This window comes from Terrapene carolina, unplaced genomic scaffold (assembly GCF_002925995.2).
Source record: "Terrapene carolina triunguis isolate 2854851 unplaced genomic scaffold, T_m_triunguis-2.0 Scaffold96, whole genome shotgun sequence".
Taxonomy (NCBI): Eukaryota; Metazoa; Chordata; order Testudines; family Emydidae; genus Terrapene; species Terrapene triunguis.
Genome location: NW_020664447.1, coordinates 75698043 through 75716525, shown reverse-complemented (window position 1 = coordinate 75716525; position 18483 = coordinate 75698043). Strand labels below are relative to the sequence as shown.

The following is an 18483-nucleotide window of genomic DNA, read 5'->3' as shown; positions in this document are numbered from 1 at the left end:
ACGACAGACAGTTTCTATGGGTTCTTTAACCAAGGTGAACTAAAATAATAAAATTAATACAGTCTTTGCTGATGATCAGTGCTGTAATTGTTTTGAGTCTTAATAGTAGATTAATTTTAGAAAGATGGGTTTGTTTTATGTTAGGAATGTATTAGCTGTATAATATGCATATTTTATTTCCGATTCTTTTAACACTTAATTTTTGAACTATTCTAAATATCACAATTTCAGTCATTTAATCTTGTGTGTATCTTATAAAGATATTTCCATTGAAATGCCTTTTTTTTTATATCAGGAATCTTGGATGAAAAATCTCAAACCCAGGAACCAGCTTGCTCAGATCTCTTCCTGTTTCCAGATGAAAGTGGGAACATCTCACAAGAGCCAAGTCCCACATACACTTCATTCACTCACCACCTGATTAAAGAGGCGATGGGAGACATGCCTACTGAAAATGATGACTTCTGCATTCTTTTTGCACCCAAAGCTGTTGTTTCTGTAAGAAGTTCATAATATTAAGAAATCTAGATGTAAGATAGATTGAGGAAAGTACATTTGAGACCTGTCCCTTTAGATTTTGTAACTTTCTACCAACTGTCTGCTGACATTGATGGGTGGTCAGTAGGGGGTACAGAGAGGAGAATATTCCTTATATTTTGTTATCATTGAAATGTTGCCATTTTGGAGGAAGTCCCACCATTCATATAAAAGATATGTAGCAATTTTTTGGAATAAACCTGAGAATTCACGTCATGCATTGTTCCTCCCAGGAATGACAACAAATATACTAGAATATATATAAATAGTATATACTCCTCTTCTATTATGATTGTCACCTAGTAGCAAATTTGCATTTTTCCTGTGTTGGCATTTCAACAAATCTTCATTTATAACATATAGTGTGGTTGAAAAGGCTTATAAGAAAAGTACAGTATTTACCAAGATATTTTATCCTTGCAAGCATTTGTCTTGTATCCATTCATCAGAAAATCCAAGTTTTAATTTAAAAAGAATGCCAGCCTTTTCCCATTGCTGTTATAGACCCTATTACCAAACTTTGCACAAAAGTTTCTGTGAGTAAACAGCAACAGCAGCAGCAAAAATATCAGTTCTTAACTCCCAGTGTCTGTCTCCCCACTGCACAAAAAATTGAGACAGAGCATTGACACTTAAAAATAGGTCTTCTCTTCCCTCATAGTATCACCACTAAACTATCACTGATAGATTGCCTTTATCTAGACAGACCAGAGTCAACTCTAGACTTCTGATATTGAGCCCCATATTCACTTGGCTAACCCTCAGAAGTCCCATCTCCAGCAGTACTAGCATAATAGTAGCACTTCTTTATGTTTTAAGACTTAATTTTTCAGTTTGGATGAAGTCATATTTTATTTCCTTTCAATTTCCAGTTAACCTGATATCTCCTATGAGAGATAAAGTAATCTCACTGGGGCCAACTTTCAAGAGAGAGCGGTTCTGAGTCTGGAGGCCATGCAATCTTAGAATTATAGAAATGTAGGACTAGAAGGGATTTCAGGAGATCATCTAGTCCACCCCTCACCCCCTCTGTGCTGAGGCAGGATTAAGTATACCTAGACCATCCGTGATTGGTGTTTTGTTTAATCTGTTTTTAAAATCCCCCAAATACATGGATTCTACAGCTTCCCTATATAACCTGTTATTACCAAAATAAGAACAGTTATTGGGGCTGTATTCCATATTTTTCATAGTATAGAAGCAAAGAGGACGCTGATCTGATTTATCTTGAAGAAATTAAACAACTGAATGAAGAAATTAAGAATTGCACTCACTTTCCTGTGTAACTTTTTTAGGAGAAAGAGGAGGAGCCAGTAGTGAAAATAATGGTTGATGATGCAATCCTGATAAAAGACAATCATTTCAGCCTGCCTGTAAAAAAGACAGATATGAGCAAAGCCCCGCTACATTTTCCTATCCCTTTGGTTCGCTATGTTGTGAAGGAAATCTCTCTTATTTGGCACCTTTATGGAGGAAAGGATTTTGGGACTGCACCTACTACTTCTCCAGCTAAAAGTTTTATGTAAGTGCTTTAGGTAACTAAGTATTTTTTTTTTTCAGATCCACACATTCTGCATTTGATTTCAAAACGAAGAGTTAGATGAACTTAATGTACTTTCCTTTTATAATGAATATCCTGTTCAATTTAATTCTGGAATGTATTTCTCCCACCCCTTGATCTGAATGAGTTCAAATTTGTTGACCTACAGAGTACATTGAAAGTCAAATGTATTCTCCCAAGCTTTCCCTGCGGGGAGTGGGTTTAATTGGGGATGAGTGTGTTGAAGGTGGTTGTGGAGAATGGAGTCTGTTTTGCGGATATTAAGCAGGTTAGAGGAGAATGAATATTATTTTGGATAACAATAGGAGTTATTTTTTTAATGGTAATTCAGTGGAAACAGTGTATACGTTTTATAATATTTTGCAGTGCCTAAAGCTCTGCATAACTATTACAGTGAAAATGAGAGAAATATTTTTAGTTTACATTAATGCAGCAATTTTTCAGTGTTAATTTTCTTTTTTTGACCACAAAAATATTTAGTAAAACCCAGTAAAATATGCATGCTTATGTGATTAGAGATGGTATGGGCTGACTTTCAATTTAAACTCAGAAAAAATACTCCTTTTCTCCCACTTCTAGTAGTCCTCATATTTCTCCTTCTCACACACCAACAAGACATGGACGTAGTACAACATGTGGGGGAAGAGGAAGGAACCCAGACTTCTTAATGGAAATACAGTTAAGCAAGGTGAGATAGTAACAGAAAAATCTGCAGACACAAGGGCATATATAATATATATTCTAAAGACTTTATAAACCCTAATGATGAGCTATTGACTCCATGAAGCTAGAAGGCTTACCAGTAAAAATGAGCATTAATCTTACTTAGATGCAGAAGTCCATTAACACAGTTATGCTGAGTGATGGACTTAGAATTTCTTTACCAAATGAGTTTGCAGGGCTGCATGGTTGGCATAGTGCAGCTCTGTTTAGCAACCATATTTGAAACGAGGGAAGCTGAACAGTTATTAAAATATTTGCTTTTAGTCCTTAAAGTATTTTTATTTTGACAGAAACCTTTTTTCCCACCACTTTTGCTATCCTTATCAAGATATAACTTTCCTTTCTGTTTACTTCAAATTGAAATTGCTATTATGAAGACATGGTTGTAGACATTTCCCTCGGAATTAGCTCTGAGATGCCTGGGGTTACTCCGTAACTTGATATTCAGTAATATTTGATCACCTCACAGCATCATTAACACCATTTGCCACAACAGCCTATTACTGCTATTACCAAATTATGCTAAGTTACATTTAATTTAATTATTTTTAACTCAGCTTTAGTATGGAACTTAGAAAGGTGAACGTGAGGCTATTAAAAATATCATTAACAAACAGCTACTGGTTAAGTAAGTTTTTAAAGTAAATGGATGGATATTTTTTAAAGTAGCCGGAACCATTTTTCATTTTCATTTTATGTAAAGCCAAATTACTTCTATCCTTCAAATTCCTTGTACATTTTGTATTGCTTAAAGTAATTCAGCCCATTAACTGTTAATGTGCAGCAAAATGTGTGATGGTTTTCTATTTTATCTTTTTCTAGGGACCTATTGCCATGGTAAAAAGAGGGAAAAAGAAAAGTTAAAGATTCCACTTGAATATTTCAGTGATTCTGTCAAAGTGTAATGGCTCCCTCTAGATTGTTGCGGATTCTATACATATTAATCCTAACAGCATATTAAGGCTTTCCTCTCTCTCTTTAGTGCAGTGTAAGGACATAAATCAATTGCTATGCTGATGCAAAGATATTTATCTGAAAATAATGGGGTCATAGTGTGAAAAATATAAGGATTCTGAACAGTGCTCAAATGTCAGATGACCTGACTTAGAAGTTGATGATTTGCTGATATCTGCATTGCCAACACTCTCAATATTATTACGAATGTCATGGATTGGGGCCACTTTTAAATATTCTCACAATCATGCTCTATCTGCAGGCAACCTCAGGAATTTGGGCTCAGCTGCCTGCAATCTCCTTGCTGGTCACCAGAGGTCACTGTTCCATTTGCTGTGCTTGCAGTCCTATTCTACACTAAATAGTAGAGAGGGGAGGTTGCTGAGTGTGCAAGGGGGAAAGGAGGAGGATGACTTGAGGGTTAACGAAGCATAGGAGTGGAGGAGAGGAATAAGTGGGGGTTGCTGGAGAGAAGCACTGTGTGGAGGGGAGGTTGCCAGCAGGCAAGGGGGAAACAGGATTAGTGAAGTGTTGCGGGGGGGATAATGGCTGGAGTCATGGAGGGATTGCGTGTATGTAGAGACAAGGAAGTAAGAGAAGAGAAAGTTGCTGGATGAGGTTGACTGGATCAGGAGCATGAGTTTTCTGGGACGGGGCAGAAGCAGAACGTCACTGGAGACCGCATGGGGAACAGTTGGTCAGTGAGGGAAATGTCACCCTAGGACTGAGAGGAAAATAATAGACTGGCAGGATGAATAGGTGGAAAACACCTCTTCTCTCTCCCTCTCTTTTTGTGTTTGTATTTTCCATTTGCTTCAGATTGAATGTTCATCCTAAAACATGAATGTGCAAACAAAGCAGGGTTAGGAGTCTTTTCTGTTGAGTGCAGACATCAGACCCCCAAACTCCCACCATTTATTTATTTATTTTAAAATCTCATGATTTTAAAGCCTGACCCATGATTTTTAAAGTCCTAGATTTATCAGTACTGTTATATTGTAAAGGCTTGTATGCATTGGACCTTAATATCCCCTTTTGCCTTTCTGTTCCAAGGTGAAATTCCAGCATGAGGTATACCCTCCAGGAGGGCCGGAATGTGAATCCAGTCTGTTGGAGCAGCCAGTGTCCCGGCAGGTTTTTATTGTTCAAGACCTTGAGATCAGAGATCGCTTGGCTACATCACAGATGAATAAATTTCTCTATCTCTACTGTAGTAAGGAGATGCCCAGAAAAGCACATTCTAATATGGTAAGATTATGAAACTTATTCATCGGGTATTATAGTAACCAAACATTTTAATTGTGAGAATGGTATTGCAGAAGAGCAAGTATGAGATAATGGAATGTTGTAATAGCATAAGCTTTATGTCAGTGTAGGCTATTTTCTTAATTTCTTGTGGGTAGAGTTTAGTATAAAAGGTCATCTCAAATAATATTCTATCCTATTTTTCAAGGTTATAGCAATTTTAAAATAGATCTAGCACGCACAGGCTTACTTAAGCTGCACTGTATTTTCAGTTTTGAGTATGCATCACTTTGTGTGTGTGTACACTTTGAATTTCAGCTGCATATGGAGGCATGTACACCTAGTATATTCATGTCAGAGACTTTGGAGACCTGTTTCATTTGTAGCTTTCCTTTTCCAGTGAACTTTCAGACATACATCAATCCATGATAAGTTACTCATCTTGTGTTAGCTATATAATTGGCAAATTGAGATATGTTACAAGGACAGAAGTTGTAATCATTTCAAAGTATGAATGAAAGGTGAACACTTTTCATTGGTCAGTGTTTTTGGTTTGAGTTTTTATATTTCGAGTTTTATATATTGAGTTTTTCTCTGTCTCATTCTTGTTCTGCAGCTAACAGTTAAAGCATTACATGTCCGTCCAGAGTCTGGCAGATCCCCACAGGAATGTTGTTTACGTGTATCACTAATGCCACTTCGCCTCAATATCGACCAGGTTGGTGATACTAGAGACACTGTCCATTAGATGAAGCATCATTGTGCCCCTTGGATTGTGGCAATGTACAGTTTCTAAATGCTTGTGTGGAGAAATTTAATATGAGTACTATAACTTTTACACTCATAACCTCCGAATACACATTTTATGCAATTCTTTTGTGGGTTTGATTGCCTTCTGTTATGTAGCTTTGGATTCCCTCCAGCTCTACATGTGTCCTTGTACATTTGTCTATGTCCGTTTTATATGAAAAATCTCTTTTTTTAACAATTGAGCTTATCTAGTGCTCCAGCCAACATAGTGACTAGACTTTTTAATTTAAAGACTAGTAATAGCTGCAGAAATGGCTATGCTCTCAAAGATTGCACTTCATTCAATGAGACTTCTGAAAAATGTAGTGAATTTTTAAAGACTTGAGTACGCTTTTTTATGTTTTGGCAACACTTGTATAGCTTTGTCATCCCAGTAAATGATCATTGGCTTGAAAGTAAGTCCAATAACGTTGAATTCTAATGTGAAGAAGAGAAGTCAATAATATTTTAGTTAGAAGCACATGACATGGTAAAACTGCTGTACCACAAGCTCTTTGCCATTTGATACCCTTAACACCTATTTGGAACATTAATGGCAGAGAGCACTGAAAAGAGATGGTAGAAATTAGTTCTATCAGGATGTTTTTTATTAGTTAGGCAGGATGTTTTTTATTTGTTTAGTATCCACTGTATGTGAGGCCTCCCAAACCCAGAAGTTCTAAAAGTTTAGAAGTGTAATGACATGGTTTTGATAGAAATGAGCAATATGGCTTTGAAATTCTCTCCTTGACTGACTTCTGCAGACTATGGAGGGGGAGAGTTTCAAAAGTACAAATGATATTTAGGTGTCTACCTTCCATTGGCTTTCAGTGGATGATTAAACACCTAACTTACTGCCATTTGTGCCTCTTAAAATCTGCCCTGCCATAGTCTGTAATAGTTTCATACTATATCCACCAAGAACAGAAATATCGCATGGAAGTGCTGCCATCTAGTAGCCAAGAAAATTTCCCATTTGAAACATTCCTATACCATGATTTTAGCTTTGCCCAGTACATGATGTCCACTTTTTCAGTCCCTGGAGAATGAACCACATTCTGCCATGTGTTCCCTGGAGGCAAGGGCCTCCACATTGGCTCTGGGGTCCCCAATAATGACCTCCTCAGCTTTTTAGTAGTTCAGTTCCAATGGATCCATTCTAACAGGTTCCCCTCTAGCTACATAGAAGAGGCCAAAGGAAAAATAATATAGTTCTAGACTGTATTCTGTGTGGGTTGGTGCAGGGACCATGCATGTCCCCCACCCTCTGAAGAGTCCCAGGAAAGGGATTGGGACAGTACTGCAAAAGCATCTGCCCCACGTGCTGTGCAATGCAAGGGGGATTCCCACATTTCTGCCCATGGCTCTCCATTGCACGATATGGGCCAATGCATTGTTTGGTTTAGGTTGCAACTGAAAAAAGCACTTGAGCTCTGGATGCTAAAATGTATTCTCTTGTTCCTTTGATTGATGTGCAAGTACCCACAGAAACATAACATCCAGGATTGCGGATGGTTTCTTCAGAGAACTCTAGATTGAGGTGATTTGTTTCCTTTCCTTTGACGTGATTGCGTTATTTCTTTATTTTAGGATGCCTTGTTTTTCCTGAAGGATTTTTTCACTAGCCTTTCTACAGAAGTGGAAGTTTTAATGACTCCAGATCCAGAAGGTACTATCATTGGTGTAGTAAGCTGGAAACACACACTCTACCCCTCTCTTCCTCTTTCTCGCTCTCGTTTGTGTGTGTGTGTGTGTGTGTGTGTGTGTGTGTGTGCGCGCATGTGTATACTAATACACGTAATTTATTCTATTTGCTAAAGAACTATATTAGACATAATTTATTAAGCCTAAAGCTTTCAGAAGAGTTCTCTAATTTTGTGGTGTTCTTCGAGTAGATGCAGAGTTGTATTCCACTTAGGTGTATTCCAATGAGGTGTATGCACGCTTAGCGTGCTGGAGTTAGAGACCTTTGCCTACTAGTCCCCATAGAGGGTGATGCTTGTGCCGCATGGCTATGGCCCTTCCCCTGGCTATTTGAGCTGTTCTCCATCGGTGCTGAGGAAGAGGTCTCATAAGACCAATCGGGACTGCTCCAGGTTGCAGGATGACGCCTCTGCCTCCCCCAGAAAAAGTGCGAACCAGATTGGGACTGAATCCAGTGTTCAGTATTGTATGGGTACCTCTGGACCCTTCTCTGGTACTGAGTGGGAAGGGCGGAAACTCTGGTTCTGGCCTCCATTGAGTCCAGTACTGATGACGGAGATGCCGGTCCCAGCTGTGTCCACGTCATCAGCGTACCAGGCAGCAACAGATCTCTGCCTTTCAGTCCTGCCCTTACCATTGGCCAGTGGTGTGCCACCTATAGCCCCTCCGATGGAGCCAGCTGCTGAACCCTTGTGTCTGTCAGCACCACATCCAGTTGCTCCCCTCCCCATGGTGGGGATGAAACCAGTACTGGAATCAGTACAGGGACCCTCTTCAGCTCCCCTGCCTTCAGCATCCTCGACGTCAATGCACTCGGGTGCTCCAGTACCGCTGTTTGCGCCAGGACTGATGCTGCCTATGGCACTGGCATGCTCGGTACCGACGGGACTGCCTTCGTTGGGGGCACCGATTCCTGCCTTGTTCTGGGCGATGGATGAATCAGGCCATCTATTGACTCTCTCGGGCATCACTCCTCCCATGTTCCCAAGATCACAGGGCTCTTCTGATTCCGAGTTGGGATTGTCATCTTCCCACTCCACATCACCTGACAAGCTCCGAGGGCCGCCAATGGACCAATATGGCTCCCAGGGTTGGCATGTGCCCCGAAGCTGGGAAGTAGGGCCCAGGTCCTATTGGCCATCAATGCCCTACCCATATCAGTGGCCTCCTTGGCCATAACAGCTGGAAATGACAGAGCCCGGCAGGGTAGGCACAGGCGCTGGCTTCCTTTTGGTCCTAGGGATGCTCAACCCCCTGCTCCGTCCCTAACCCCGCCCCTTCTCCCAAGCCCCCACTCCCTCCCTGCCTCTTCCCACCCCAGATCCACCCCTGCCCTGCCTCTTCCTGCCCAGTTCTGCCCCCCACCACTGAGCACGCCCTGTCCCCGCTCCTCCCCGCACGGTGCCTTCTGCACACCACAGAAGAGCTGATTGCGGCGGGTGGGAGGCACTGGGAGGGAGGGGAAGGGGCTGATCAGCAGGCCGCCAGCAGGTGGGAGGCGCTGGAGATGGGAGCGGGGGAGCTGGCTGCCCATGCGTGCTAAGCACCCACTAATTTTTTTCTGTGGGTGCTCCAGCAATGTTCAGCAGCTATCCAACAAGTCTTACTCAACAATACAAAATCCTCCATTAGGATGGCCTGCTTATCAAAGTGGAAGAGATTCTCACTGTGATCCTTGGCCCATGGGACCCAAATGACAAGGGCTTGCATCCCAGGACATCTTAGAGTATCTGCTACATCTTCAGAAATTGGACCTTGCACTCAGTTTGCTGAGAGTCCATTTGGCAACTATATCTGTGTTTCATCCCCCTATTCAGGGGAATTCATTTTTTCCCCCCAATACCATGGTGAGGAGATTTCTGAAAGGGTTTATCTGCTTGCATCCTCCGGTCTGAGATTCGGTTCCCTTGTGGGACCTAAACATGGTTTTGGTGGCTCTGATGGGCCCTCCATTTGAGCCTCTTGTGTCCTGTCTGCTGCCCTCCTGTCTTAGAAAACCACTTTCCTAATAGCCATCACTTTGGCAAGAAGGGTGTGAGAGTTGCAGGCCCTAATGGCTGAACCGCCTTACACTCAGTTCTCTAAGGACAAGTTAACGCTGCGACCACACCCAAAGGTTTTATCCAAGGTGGTCTCTCAGTTTCTTCTGAATCAGGCAGTGTATTTACCTGTGCTTTTCCCTAAGCTGTGCTCTTCCCCAGAAGAACAGTGCCTCCATGCTCTGGATGTCAGGTGATGTCTAGCCTTTTATCTAGACTGTCCTAAGCCATTTTATGTTTCACCTCACCTGTTCGTATCATATGCGGACTGCATGAAGGGGTGAGTGGTCTCTGCACAGACCCTCTCTAGATGGATAACATCCTATATCAAGACTGAGTATGAGAGCGCTTCGGCTACGCCTCCTCCGCGGCTATGGGCTTAATCCATGAGAGCGCAAGTGACAGCAATAGCGTTCCTCAGTGATGTTTCCATCCTGGACATTTGCATGGCAGCCAGGTGGTCATCCATATGTACATTTAAGGACTATTATGCTATTACTGTATCTTCCAGAGTGGATGCAGGCCTCCAAAGGGTGGTCCTACAGTCCCTATTTCTTAGACTCAGAGCCCCACCTCCAGATTGGGGTACTGCTTGTGAGTCACCTAAGTGGAAAGCACATCTGGATCTACTTGAAGAAGAAGTAATTACTTACTGTAACTGTGTTTCTTTGAGATGTGATTCAGGCTTGTATTCCATGACCCACCCTCCATCCCCTTTGCATCGGAGTCTCCTTCTGAGGGCTTTCGATTGGAAGGAACTGAGGGGGGGTTGGGGCGGCGCTGCCTCATATAGCCAGGGGAGGCGCGAGCATCGCCCCTCTATGGGTACTTCTAGGGAAAAGTCTCTGGCTCCGGTGTGCTGGGAATGCACACACCTAAGTGGAGTACACATCTGCATCACATCTCGAAGAACCACAGTTATAGTAAGTAACTGTTTCTTCATCAGTTTTTGGATACCCACATAAGTCCTCAGCATCTCTGAAAACCAATCACAAGATGTCTCTCGAGTTGGGCACCCAAAAATTGAAGCATATTAGTGAAGGCTTCGGAAAAGTTGTGAGCATATGTGTAAAGTGTTGGAGCTATGGATAAACAAAACAAATGCTTTTTTCTCCCTCTCTCTTAAAGGGTATGTATAGTTACTAATTTAAAGTTAAATGCAGTTCTTGCAGAAGGAATCATATCCTAAATTTATATACAAGTAGTAAAATGTTAGTATTAAGTTAAAGTAGTATTTCCATCCAACTGTCATTGTAAACCTGGCCAAAAATGAGAGAATAAGATTTTTTTTAATTAAGAATTATTCCCCCTTTGACTATATTGTATTCTTTTCTATGTATGTAAACAATCTTAAATCACCTACTTTCCGTGGTGCAACTTGCAGAAATATACAGGCTGTGTAATTCTCAGTAGGGTTTCTGTTAAAATTCCATGAATGCTATTGCAAGCCTACGAATGCTTAGAAATTACAAAGGTTTACTTGAAATTCTGAGAATTTTACTCAGTCTCTCATCAAGAGCTTTTTACCATAAATTTTTACTCCTGACCTTTTTCTAATGATTTATTTGTTAGCTTTAGCTACCTATAGAACTATTTATAACTACATATTGGGAGCATTTTACACATATTACTATTCTTGTGAAAATCCAGTGTTGTTGTTCTTCAAGTGCTTGTTCACGTCGATTCCAATCAGGTGTGTGCGCATGCACGGTCGTCGGAGGGCTGTGGAGCCCCTTGGAGTGGCGCCTTCATGGCACTCAATGTATGACCCGGCCGACCCAACCCGACCCCCCTTCAGTTCCTTCCTACCGTTGGAACAGTGCTCACTTGCTCAGCAAGTGCTCCCTTAGCGTTCTTCCATTAGTCATTACAGTTATAGTTAGTATTATAGTAATTTAGTATAGATAAATAGTAGGTTGGGAGTGGGGGTCTCTCCCCAATCCCTAACCCCTCTCGGGCTCCCTGCAGTGCTTGTAATAAGCCTATGCCCATCAGTGACCCCCATGACTCTTGTCTAAAGTGTCTGGGGGAAGCGCACCAAATGGAAAGGTGCAAAATCTGCAGGGCTTTTCGGCCAAGAACCAAATAGGAGTGTGATTTCCAACTAAAGCAGCTGTTAATGGAATCTGCTCTCCGCCCACAGCTGGCTGCGGACCGCCAGCACCCGGCACCGGGCGTATCCATACGGAGTGCTCTGGCATCCATAGGCAACACAGTGCCGAGGAAGGACTCTACCACAAGAGACCCTCGGCACTGGCGCTCCCTGGCTCCATACCCATGACACCGCTTGACTTCCCCGGTGCCGCACAAGAGCAAGGGCACAAGCCTCGTCAGCTGCGTTCCTGCCCCAGATCCCGATACAAGAGATCTGCAGGGCAGCAGATTGGTCATCGGTGCATACGTTTACCTCTTGCTATGCTATCACCCAACAAGCCAGAGATGATGCAGCATTCGGCAGGGTGGTGCCCCAGTCAGCGATTCCTTAACTCCTACCCCACCTCCAGGGTAGCGCTTGGGAGTCACCTGATTGGAATGGACGTGAACAAGCACTTGAAGAAGGAAAAACAGTTACTCATCTTCTCATAACTGTTGTTCTTCGAGATGTGTTGTTCACGTCCATTCCAATACCCACCCTCCTTCCCCTCTGTCGGGGTAGCCGGTAAGAAGGAACTGAAGAGGGGTCAGATCAGCAGGGTCATACATTGAGCGCCATGAAGGAGCCACTCCAGGGGGCTCCACAGCCGACCCGACGGGACCTGCTAAGTGCACGCAGCACGCACACCTGATTGGAATGGACGTGAACAACACATCTCAAAGAACAACAGTTACGAGAAGGTGAGTAACCATTTTTTATACATCACAGTGCATTTAACTGTAACAGCATGGATTTGTTTCATTAGAGACAAAAACAAATCAAAACACTTATTAACAGGCTGCTTGAAATTACTGTGAAAGACTATGAATTATTTGTTTACTGTATGTAAATTTTTATTATCTCAGTTAAAAAGTCTCCTGGTGCTGATGTAACCTGTAGTTTGCCCAAGCATGTCAGCAGTTTCAAGGACCCAAGCCCAGTCATTTCTTTCTCAGTACACAAGCAAACAAGCCAAAATGATAGTGTTGATTCTGTGGATATGGTTAATGGAGAGGACCATCATTTTTCACCTGAAGAGACACCGTTCAGCGATCAGCCAGTCTTTTTCAGGTAAATTTTGATTGCAAAATTTCCAGAGGTCTGCATGTATTCTACCATTTTTGTTGCTTTTTATAAAATATGGCATTACAGTAATTTCTGTGCAGCCTCAGTGGGCATTATCTTTTTCTTCCAGAGCTTAAATATAATACTATGATGTATCATTGAAAAATAACCATTTCTTGAATTTCCTGTTAGCTTTTTCAAACTGTCACGTGTATATGAAGAAAATGAAATTCAATAAAAGCTCTGATACATCACCATAGATGAGCAAGGTGTGTTACCAAGAAATAAAATGACTGGTCCCTGCACTGAAGAGCTGAGTCTAAATTAAAATTAACACAATCAAGGATGACCGTGAATTAAGGGAGGGTCTGAGTGTTACGGGAGAGAAGAGGGTTACAATAGTAAAATATCATGAGATGAGCTTTAAAGTAGTTTTGACCTAAAAAGTGACTGAAGAAATTGCACCTTCTTATTCAACAGTTCTGCCTTATGTATTGAGTTATATCTACTTACGTTATAACAATTAACTTTTCACTTTTGTTAGCACTGCAGAACCAAGCTGTGGGAGAGTGAGCTAGATTCTGTTCCAGCACGTGCATCATCAACAGAATGGTTAACAACTTCCAATTGCTGGGCCAAATTCTGCTCTCCTTTTCATGTGTGCAAAGGCACTGAAAACAATAAAGTTGCACCAGTGTAACTAAGGGCAGAATTGGCCCATGGAAAAGATTGTGCTGATACAGTATTCAGAAGGAATACAGCTTGACTTTCTGATCTCAAGATGAATTTGCTGGGCTGATAGTTAGAAAAAGATGATATAAACTTTTACAATTTGATCTGGAAGTCATTGAAACAGTGAACATGGAACGCCACATTGCTTTTTATGCTCACATTTTGGAGTAGAACAGTCTAAGGTGCACTGCAGTGATATATGCCTTACAAAAAAGCTGAAGAGAATCATTTTATAGTGTGACATGCACCTATTTGTGGTTCATACTTTGGTTTTCCTTTTGAGTGGCTTCATTTATTTCCTGTTTGAGTTTCTCTAACTGTAATAAATTGATTGTTTCCTTTGTATATTTCAGAGAATTTCGATTTATATCAGAAGTTCCAATACGTCTTGATTACCATGGCAAACATGTCTCAATGGATCAGGTTTGTTGACAACATAGAGACTATCTGATAAAACTGATGTTTTGTGTGTTTTCTTTCTATGAGCGGAACTATCCTTTGTGCTACCTACCCATCTACAGTGTAGTCTTGAAAATTCTCAAGTATTACTTATTTAAACTTTCAGTGAAACTAAATAACATGGAACTATTACGTGAGAACAATAGGGTAGATCCTTGGGTCTGGTTCACCATTATTCAGCACAGGAAGTGTTATTCAGCACACTTTCACCCAGCAGGAATGGCCCTCAAGGGACCATGCCACCAGCTGAGGATGCTTGAAGTGCATTAGAGCTCCAGCTATGCCGTTGGGTGCACCCCTTGATACACCTCCGTACTGCTGGAGAGGCCTGTGCCATCCAAAGATTTCCCTTACACCAGTTTGCTAAGTTGGTATTGCGGCTTCTTTATCCAAAGCACCTTGTGTCAGTTTTCATCTGGCATAGTTCAAAATGCTGTAATAAAATAAATAGGGGATATGGGGGTAGGTTTTATTTCCATGTATGCAATTTAAAATATATTCAATAAAATTTGTGTTTGATCCAAGGTTCTTAAGTATTTATTTCCCAACTTCAGATTGCGTATTGCAGATAGACTTTTAGATTGACCAAGTATTTAATTTTCAGGGTACGTTAGCTGGGATTTTGATTGGTCTTGCACAATTAAACTGCTCAGAGTTAAAGTTGAAGAGACTTTGCTATCGACATGGGTGAGTTTACTAAATTTTAATATGATTTTTTTTTCTGGAAATTGGATGTGGACGTTGCAAGTACTTGGGTATACCAAGCAAAAAGCAAATTCTCATATTAAGCATATTTAAAATTCAGAGCACACTGCAATGATTTTTATAAGGAGAAACTTCATTTTTAATGCACTTAAACTGTTTGTTTATAGACATTTGTGATGTGAATGGGATGAAAACTAGGACTGAGAATTGTCTAATATGGCTCCAATTCAGGAACAATATGTCTAATATGGCTCTGTTCAAAACAACTCTTAACCATGTACTGAACTTGACCATAAAATCTTAAAATTAAACACATACTTTAAGTTCTTTCCTGATTCAAAGCCTATGGGAATAACATGAAGCTGTGCTTCTTCTTTATCAATTTTCCCCACAAGTTTTCTTCCACTAACATATCCCAGAATGCAATTGTAGATATATATTTTTTTTTTTACTGGGGAGAGCACAAAGATCAAATACCTCAGTTTGCCAGGGGTAAGTGAGTATGGCATTTGAGCCTTCACTTTTCCCCTTATTTTAGTGTTTAAATGTCTTTTCTTATTCTCATTCACTAGAAAAAACATCCCTCAAGCCATAGAATCATAGGACTGGAAGGGACCTTGAGAGGTCATCTAGTCCAGTCCCCTGCACTTATGGTAGGACTAAGTATTATCTAGACCATTTCTGACAGGTATTTGTCTAACCTGCTCTTAAAAATCTCCAGTGATGGAGATTCCCCAACCTCCCTAGGCAATTTATTCCAGCGCTTAGCCACCCTGACAGTGAGGAAGTTTTTCCTACTGTCCAACCTAAACCTCCCTTGCTGCAATTTAAGCACATTGCTTCTTGTCCTATCCTCAGAGCTTAAGAAAAATATTTTTTCTCCCACCTCCTTCTAACAACCTTTTACATACGTGAAAACTGTTATCATGTCCCCTCTGTCTTCTCTTTTCCAGACTAAACAAACCCAAATTTTTCTATCTTCCCTCATAGGTCATGTTTTCTAGACCTTTAATCATTTTTGTTGCTCTTCTCTGGACTCTCTCCAGTTTGTCCACATCTTTCCTGAAATGTGGCACCCAGAACTAGACAAAATATTCCAGTTGAGGCCTAATCAGCACAGAGTAGAGCGGAAGAATTACTTCTCATGTCTTGCTTACAACACTCCTGCTAATACATCCCAGAATGGTGTTCGCTTTTTTTGAAACAGCATTACACTGTTGATTAATATTTAGCTTGTGGTCCACTATGACCCCCAGATCCTTTTCCGCAGTATTCCTACATAGGCAGTCATTTCCCCTTTTGTATGTGTGCATCTGATTGTTCCTTCCTAAATGGAGTACTTTGTATTTGTCCTTATTGAATTTCATCCTGTTTACTTCAGACCATTTCTCCAGTTTGTCCAGATCATTTTGAATTTTAATCCTGTCCTCCACTTGCAACCCCTCCTAGCTTGGTATCGTCCGTAAACTTTATAAGTGTACTCTCTATGCCATTATCTAAATCATTGATGAAGATATTGAACAGAACCAGACCCGGAACTGATCCCTGCGGGACCCCACTCGTTGTCCTGTGAACCACTGATAACTACTCTCTGGGAACAGTTTTCCAACCAGTTTTGCACCCACCTTATAGTAGCTCCATCTAGGTTGCATTTCCCTCGTTTGTTTATGAGAAGGTCATGCGAGACAGTACCAAAAGCCTTAGTCATCATTGCTTTTCATAGTATTAATAACTCTGTCTGTTACAGTTTGTTAGGTGTGGATAAGCTATTCTCTTATGCCATCACTGAATGGCTTAATGACATAAAGAAAAACCAGCTACCAGGAATCCTGGGAGGAGTAGGACCTATGCATTCATTAGTGCAATTAGGTGAGTTCAGTTCTGTTACTGTTCAAATACATATCACACTGGTAAAATAATCTGAATATAGCATTTAGCAGCTTTCCAAGGTATAAAGGTTTATGTAACAAGTTATGTGTTTTGCATTCTGGCTGTAATTTCAGTTCAAGGTCTGAAGGACTTAGTGTGGTTACCAATAGAACAGTACCGAAAGGATGGTCGTATTGTAAGAGGCTTTCAAAGAGGAGCAGCTTCCTTTGGTACTTCCACTGCAATGGCAGCTTTAGAGCTAACAAACAGAATGGTTCAAACCATACAGGTACATTTTACATTATATCTGAGGTTAGACAAGAGAACAAGTTTTTTAGTAATAATTATTATGGTAGTCCCCAAAGGCCCCACTGAGGATCAAGGCCTCACAGTGATGGGTGCTGTACAAAAATGGAAAACAGATGGTCTCTACCCAGAGGGCTTATTTGATTTCACTTGAAACACTTGCAATATAGAAATATTGACAGCAAATAAATCAGGGTAGATAAAAATAATTCTTTAAAAAGTTTAAAAATACTTTTTTAATTTCTGTTATGATTTGTAATGTATATGTTGCTTTTTTTTTTACCATTCTCCTCCCATTTTATAGTCTTTAATTGTGAAAGTGGATATTTTGTCCTTGTTAGTAGAATTACATATTTTAGATGTCACATAGGAATTTTTTTCCACTAAGAAGTTTTATTCTTAAAATGCTCATCCATGCTGAGAGAGACAAGCCCAGCGGCTCATCCCTACTGTGAGATCCGCACAAAATTGTAAGCAAACAACTTGTGTTGTATTTGCAACCAACACCCCCTTCTAATCTATTGAACATCCAAGGGTACGTCTTCACTACCCACCGGATCGGCGTGTAGCAATCGATCTATCAGGGATCGATTTATCGCGTCTCATCTAGACGTGATAAATTGATTCCCGAACGCGCTCCCCGTCGACTCTGGAACTCCACCAGAGCGAGAGGCGGAAGCGGAGTCGACAGGGGAGCCACGGCCATCTATCCCGCGCTGTGAGGACAGGAGGTAAGTCGATCTAAGATACGTCGACTTCAGCCACGCTATTCTCGTAGCTGAAGTTGCATATCTTAGATTGATCCCCCCCCTCCAGTGCAGACCAGCCCCAAGAGTTAAAAGCCAAAATGCTTGGACAAAGCTGTACTCTTCCACTAGGATTTGTAGTTTTGATATCAGTGGGACTTGTGCTCTTGAGTCACTCAGGTGCTTTTGAATATCCCAGCATAGGCACCTAAATATGGGTTTAGAACCCTAGCTTTAGGCTCCTGCTTCTGAAAATTTTGGCCTGTGTATATAAAAAGTTCACATTAACTTTATTAATGTTTTCAAACTCAGAATAACTTTCTGCTGTTAACACTGAAGTAATTTTGTTTTGAAATGAAAACCGTTCTATGCACTAAGAGAAAAGAGTTTATTAAAATTACAATTTTAGCCCCTGAAGCTGCAAATACTTACTGCTCACATTTTTAACTTTATGCATACGAGATTTCCCATTGAAGTCAATGGCATTATTCATATGAGTAAAGGTACATACCTGCTTGTGTGTTTTAGGAACAGAGCCTTAATTTTCAATTTTCAACTACTGCCATTTTGTAAAATTCAAATAAGATATAAACCTTACCAGTAGCGACAATTAAAAAGCAGCATTTATAATTTAGTTTATTATAAGATAATTTAAATTTGCAGTGGCATAAATTTTCAAGATAGTTTTACAAAGCCCCAACCCAGGGCCTGCTCCAGGCACTAGCTTAACAAGCAGAATAAAATAATCTGAATATAGCATTTAGCAGCTTTCCAAGGTATAAAGGTTTATGTAACAAGGGAGAGGGGCGGCACCTGCGGCAATTCGGGGGCGGCAGGTCCCTCACTCCCTCTAAGAGCGAAGGACCTGCTGCTCAACTGCCGCCGCCGATCGCGGCTTTTTTTTTTTTTCTTTTT

The 18483-nt window shown here is 41.0% G+C and overlaps 1 protein-coding gene across 1 annotated transcript in view; it reads left to right on the top strand.

Moving 5' to 3' along the window:
- ATG2B (autophagy related 2B) overlaps positions 1 to 18483 on the top strand; it is a 73090-nt gene that overhangs the window by 51419 nt on the left and 3188 nt on the right. The window contains exons 30-40 of the mRNA XM_024219350.3: positions 296 to 498; positions 1833 to 2059; positions 2678 to 2786; positions 4829 to 5023; positions 5637 to 5738; positions 7400 to 7478; positions 12553 to 12757; positions 13837 to 13906; positions 14547 to 14629; positions 16395 to 16516; positions 16651 to 16805. Of these exons, the coding sequence (XP_024075118.1) occupies positions 296 to 498; positions 1833 to 2059; positions 2678 to 2786; positions 4829 to 5023; positions 5637 to 5738; positions 7400 to 7478; positions 12553 to 12757; positions 13837 to 13906; positions 14547 to 14629; positions 16395 to 16516; positions 16651 to 16805 (1550 nt within the window). The remainder of the gene's footprint in view (positions 1 to 295; positions 499 to 1832; positions 2060 to 2677; positions 2787 to 4828; positions 5024 to 5636; positions 5739 to 7399; positions 7479 to 12552; positions 12758 to 13836; positions 13907 to 14546; positions 14630 to 16394; positions 16517 to 16650; positions 16806 to 18483) is intronic.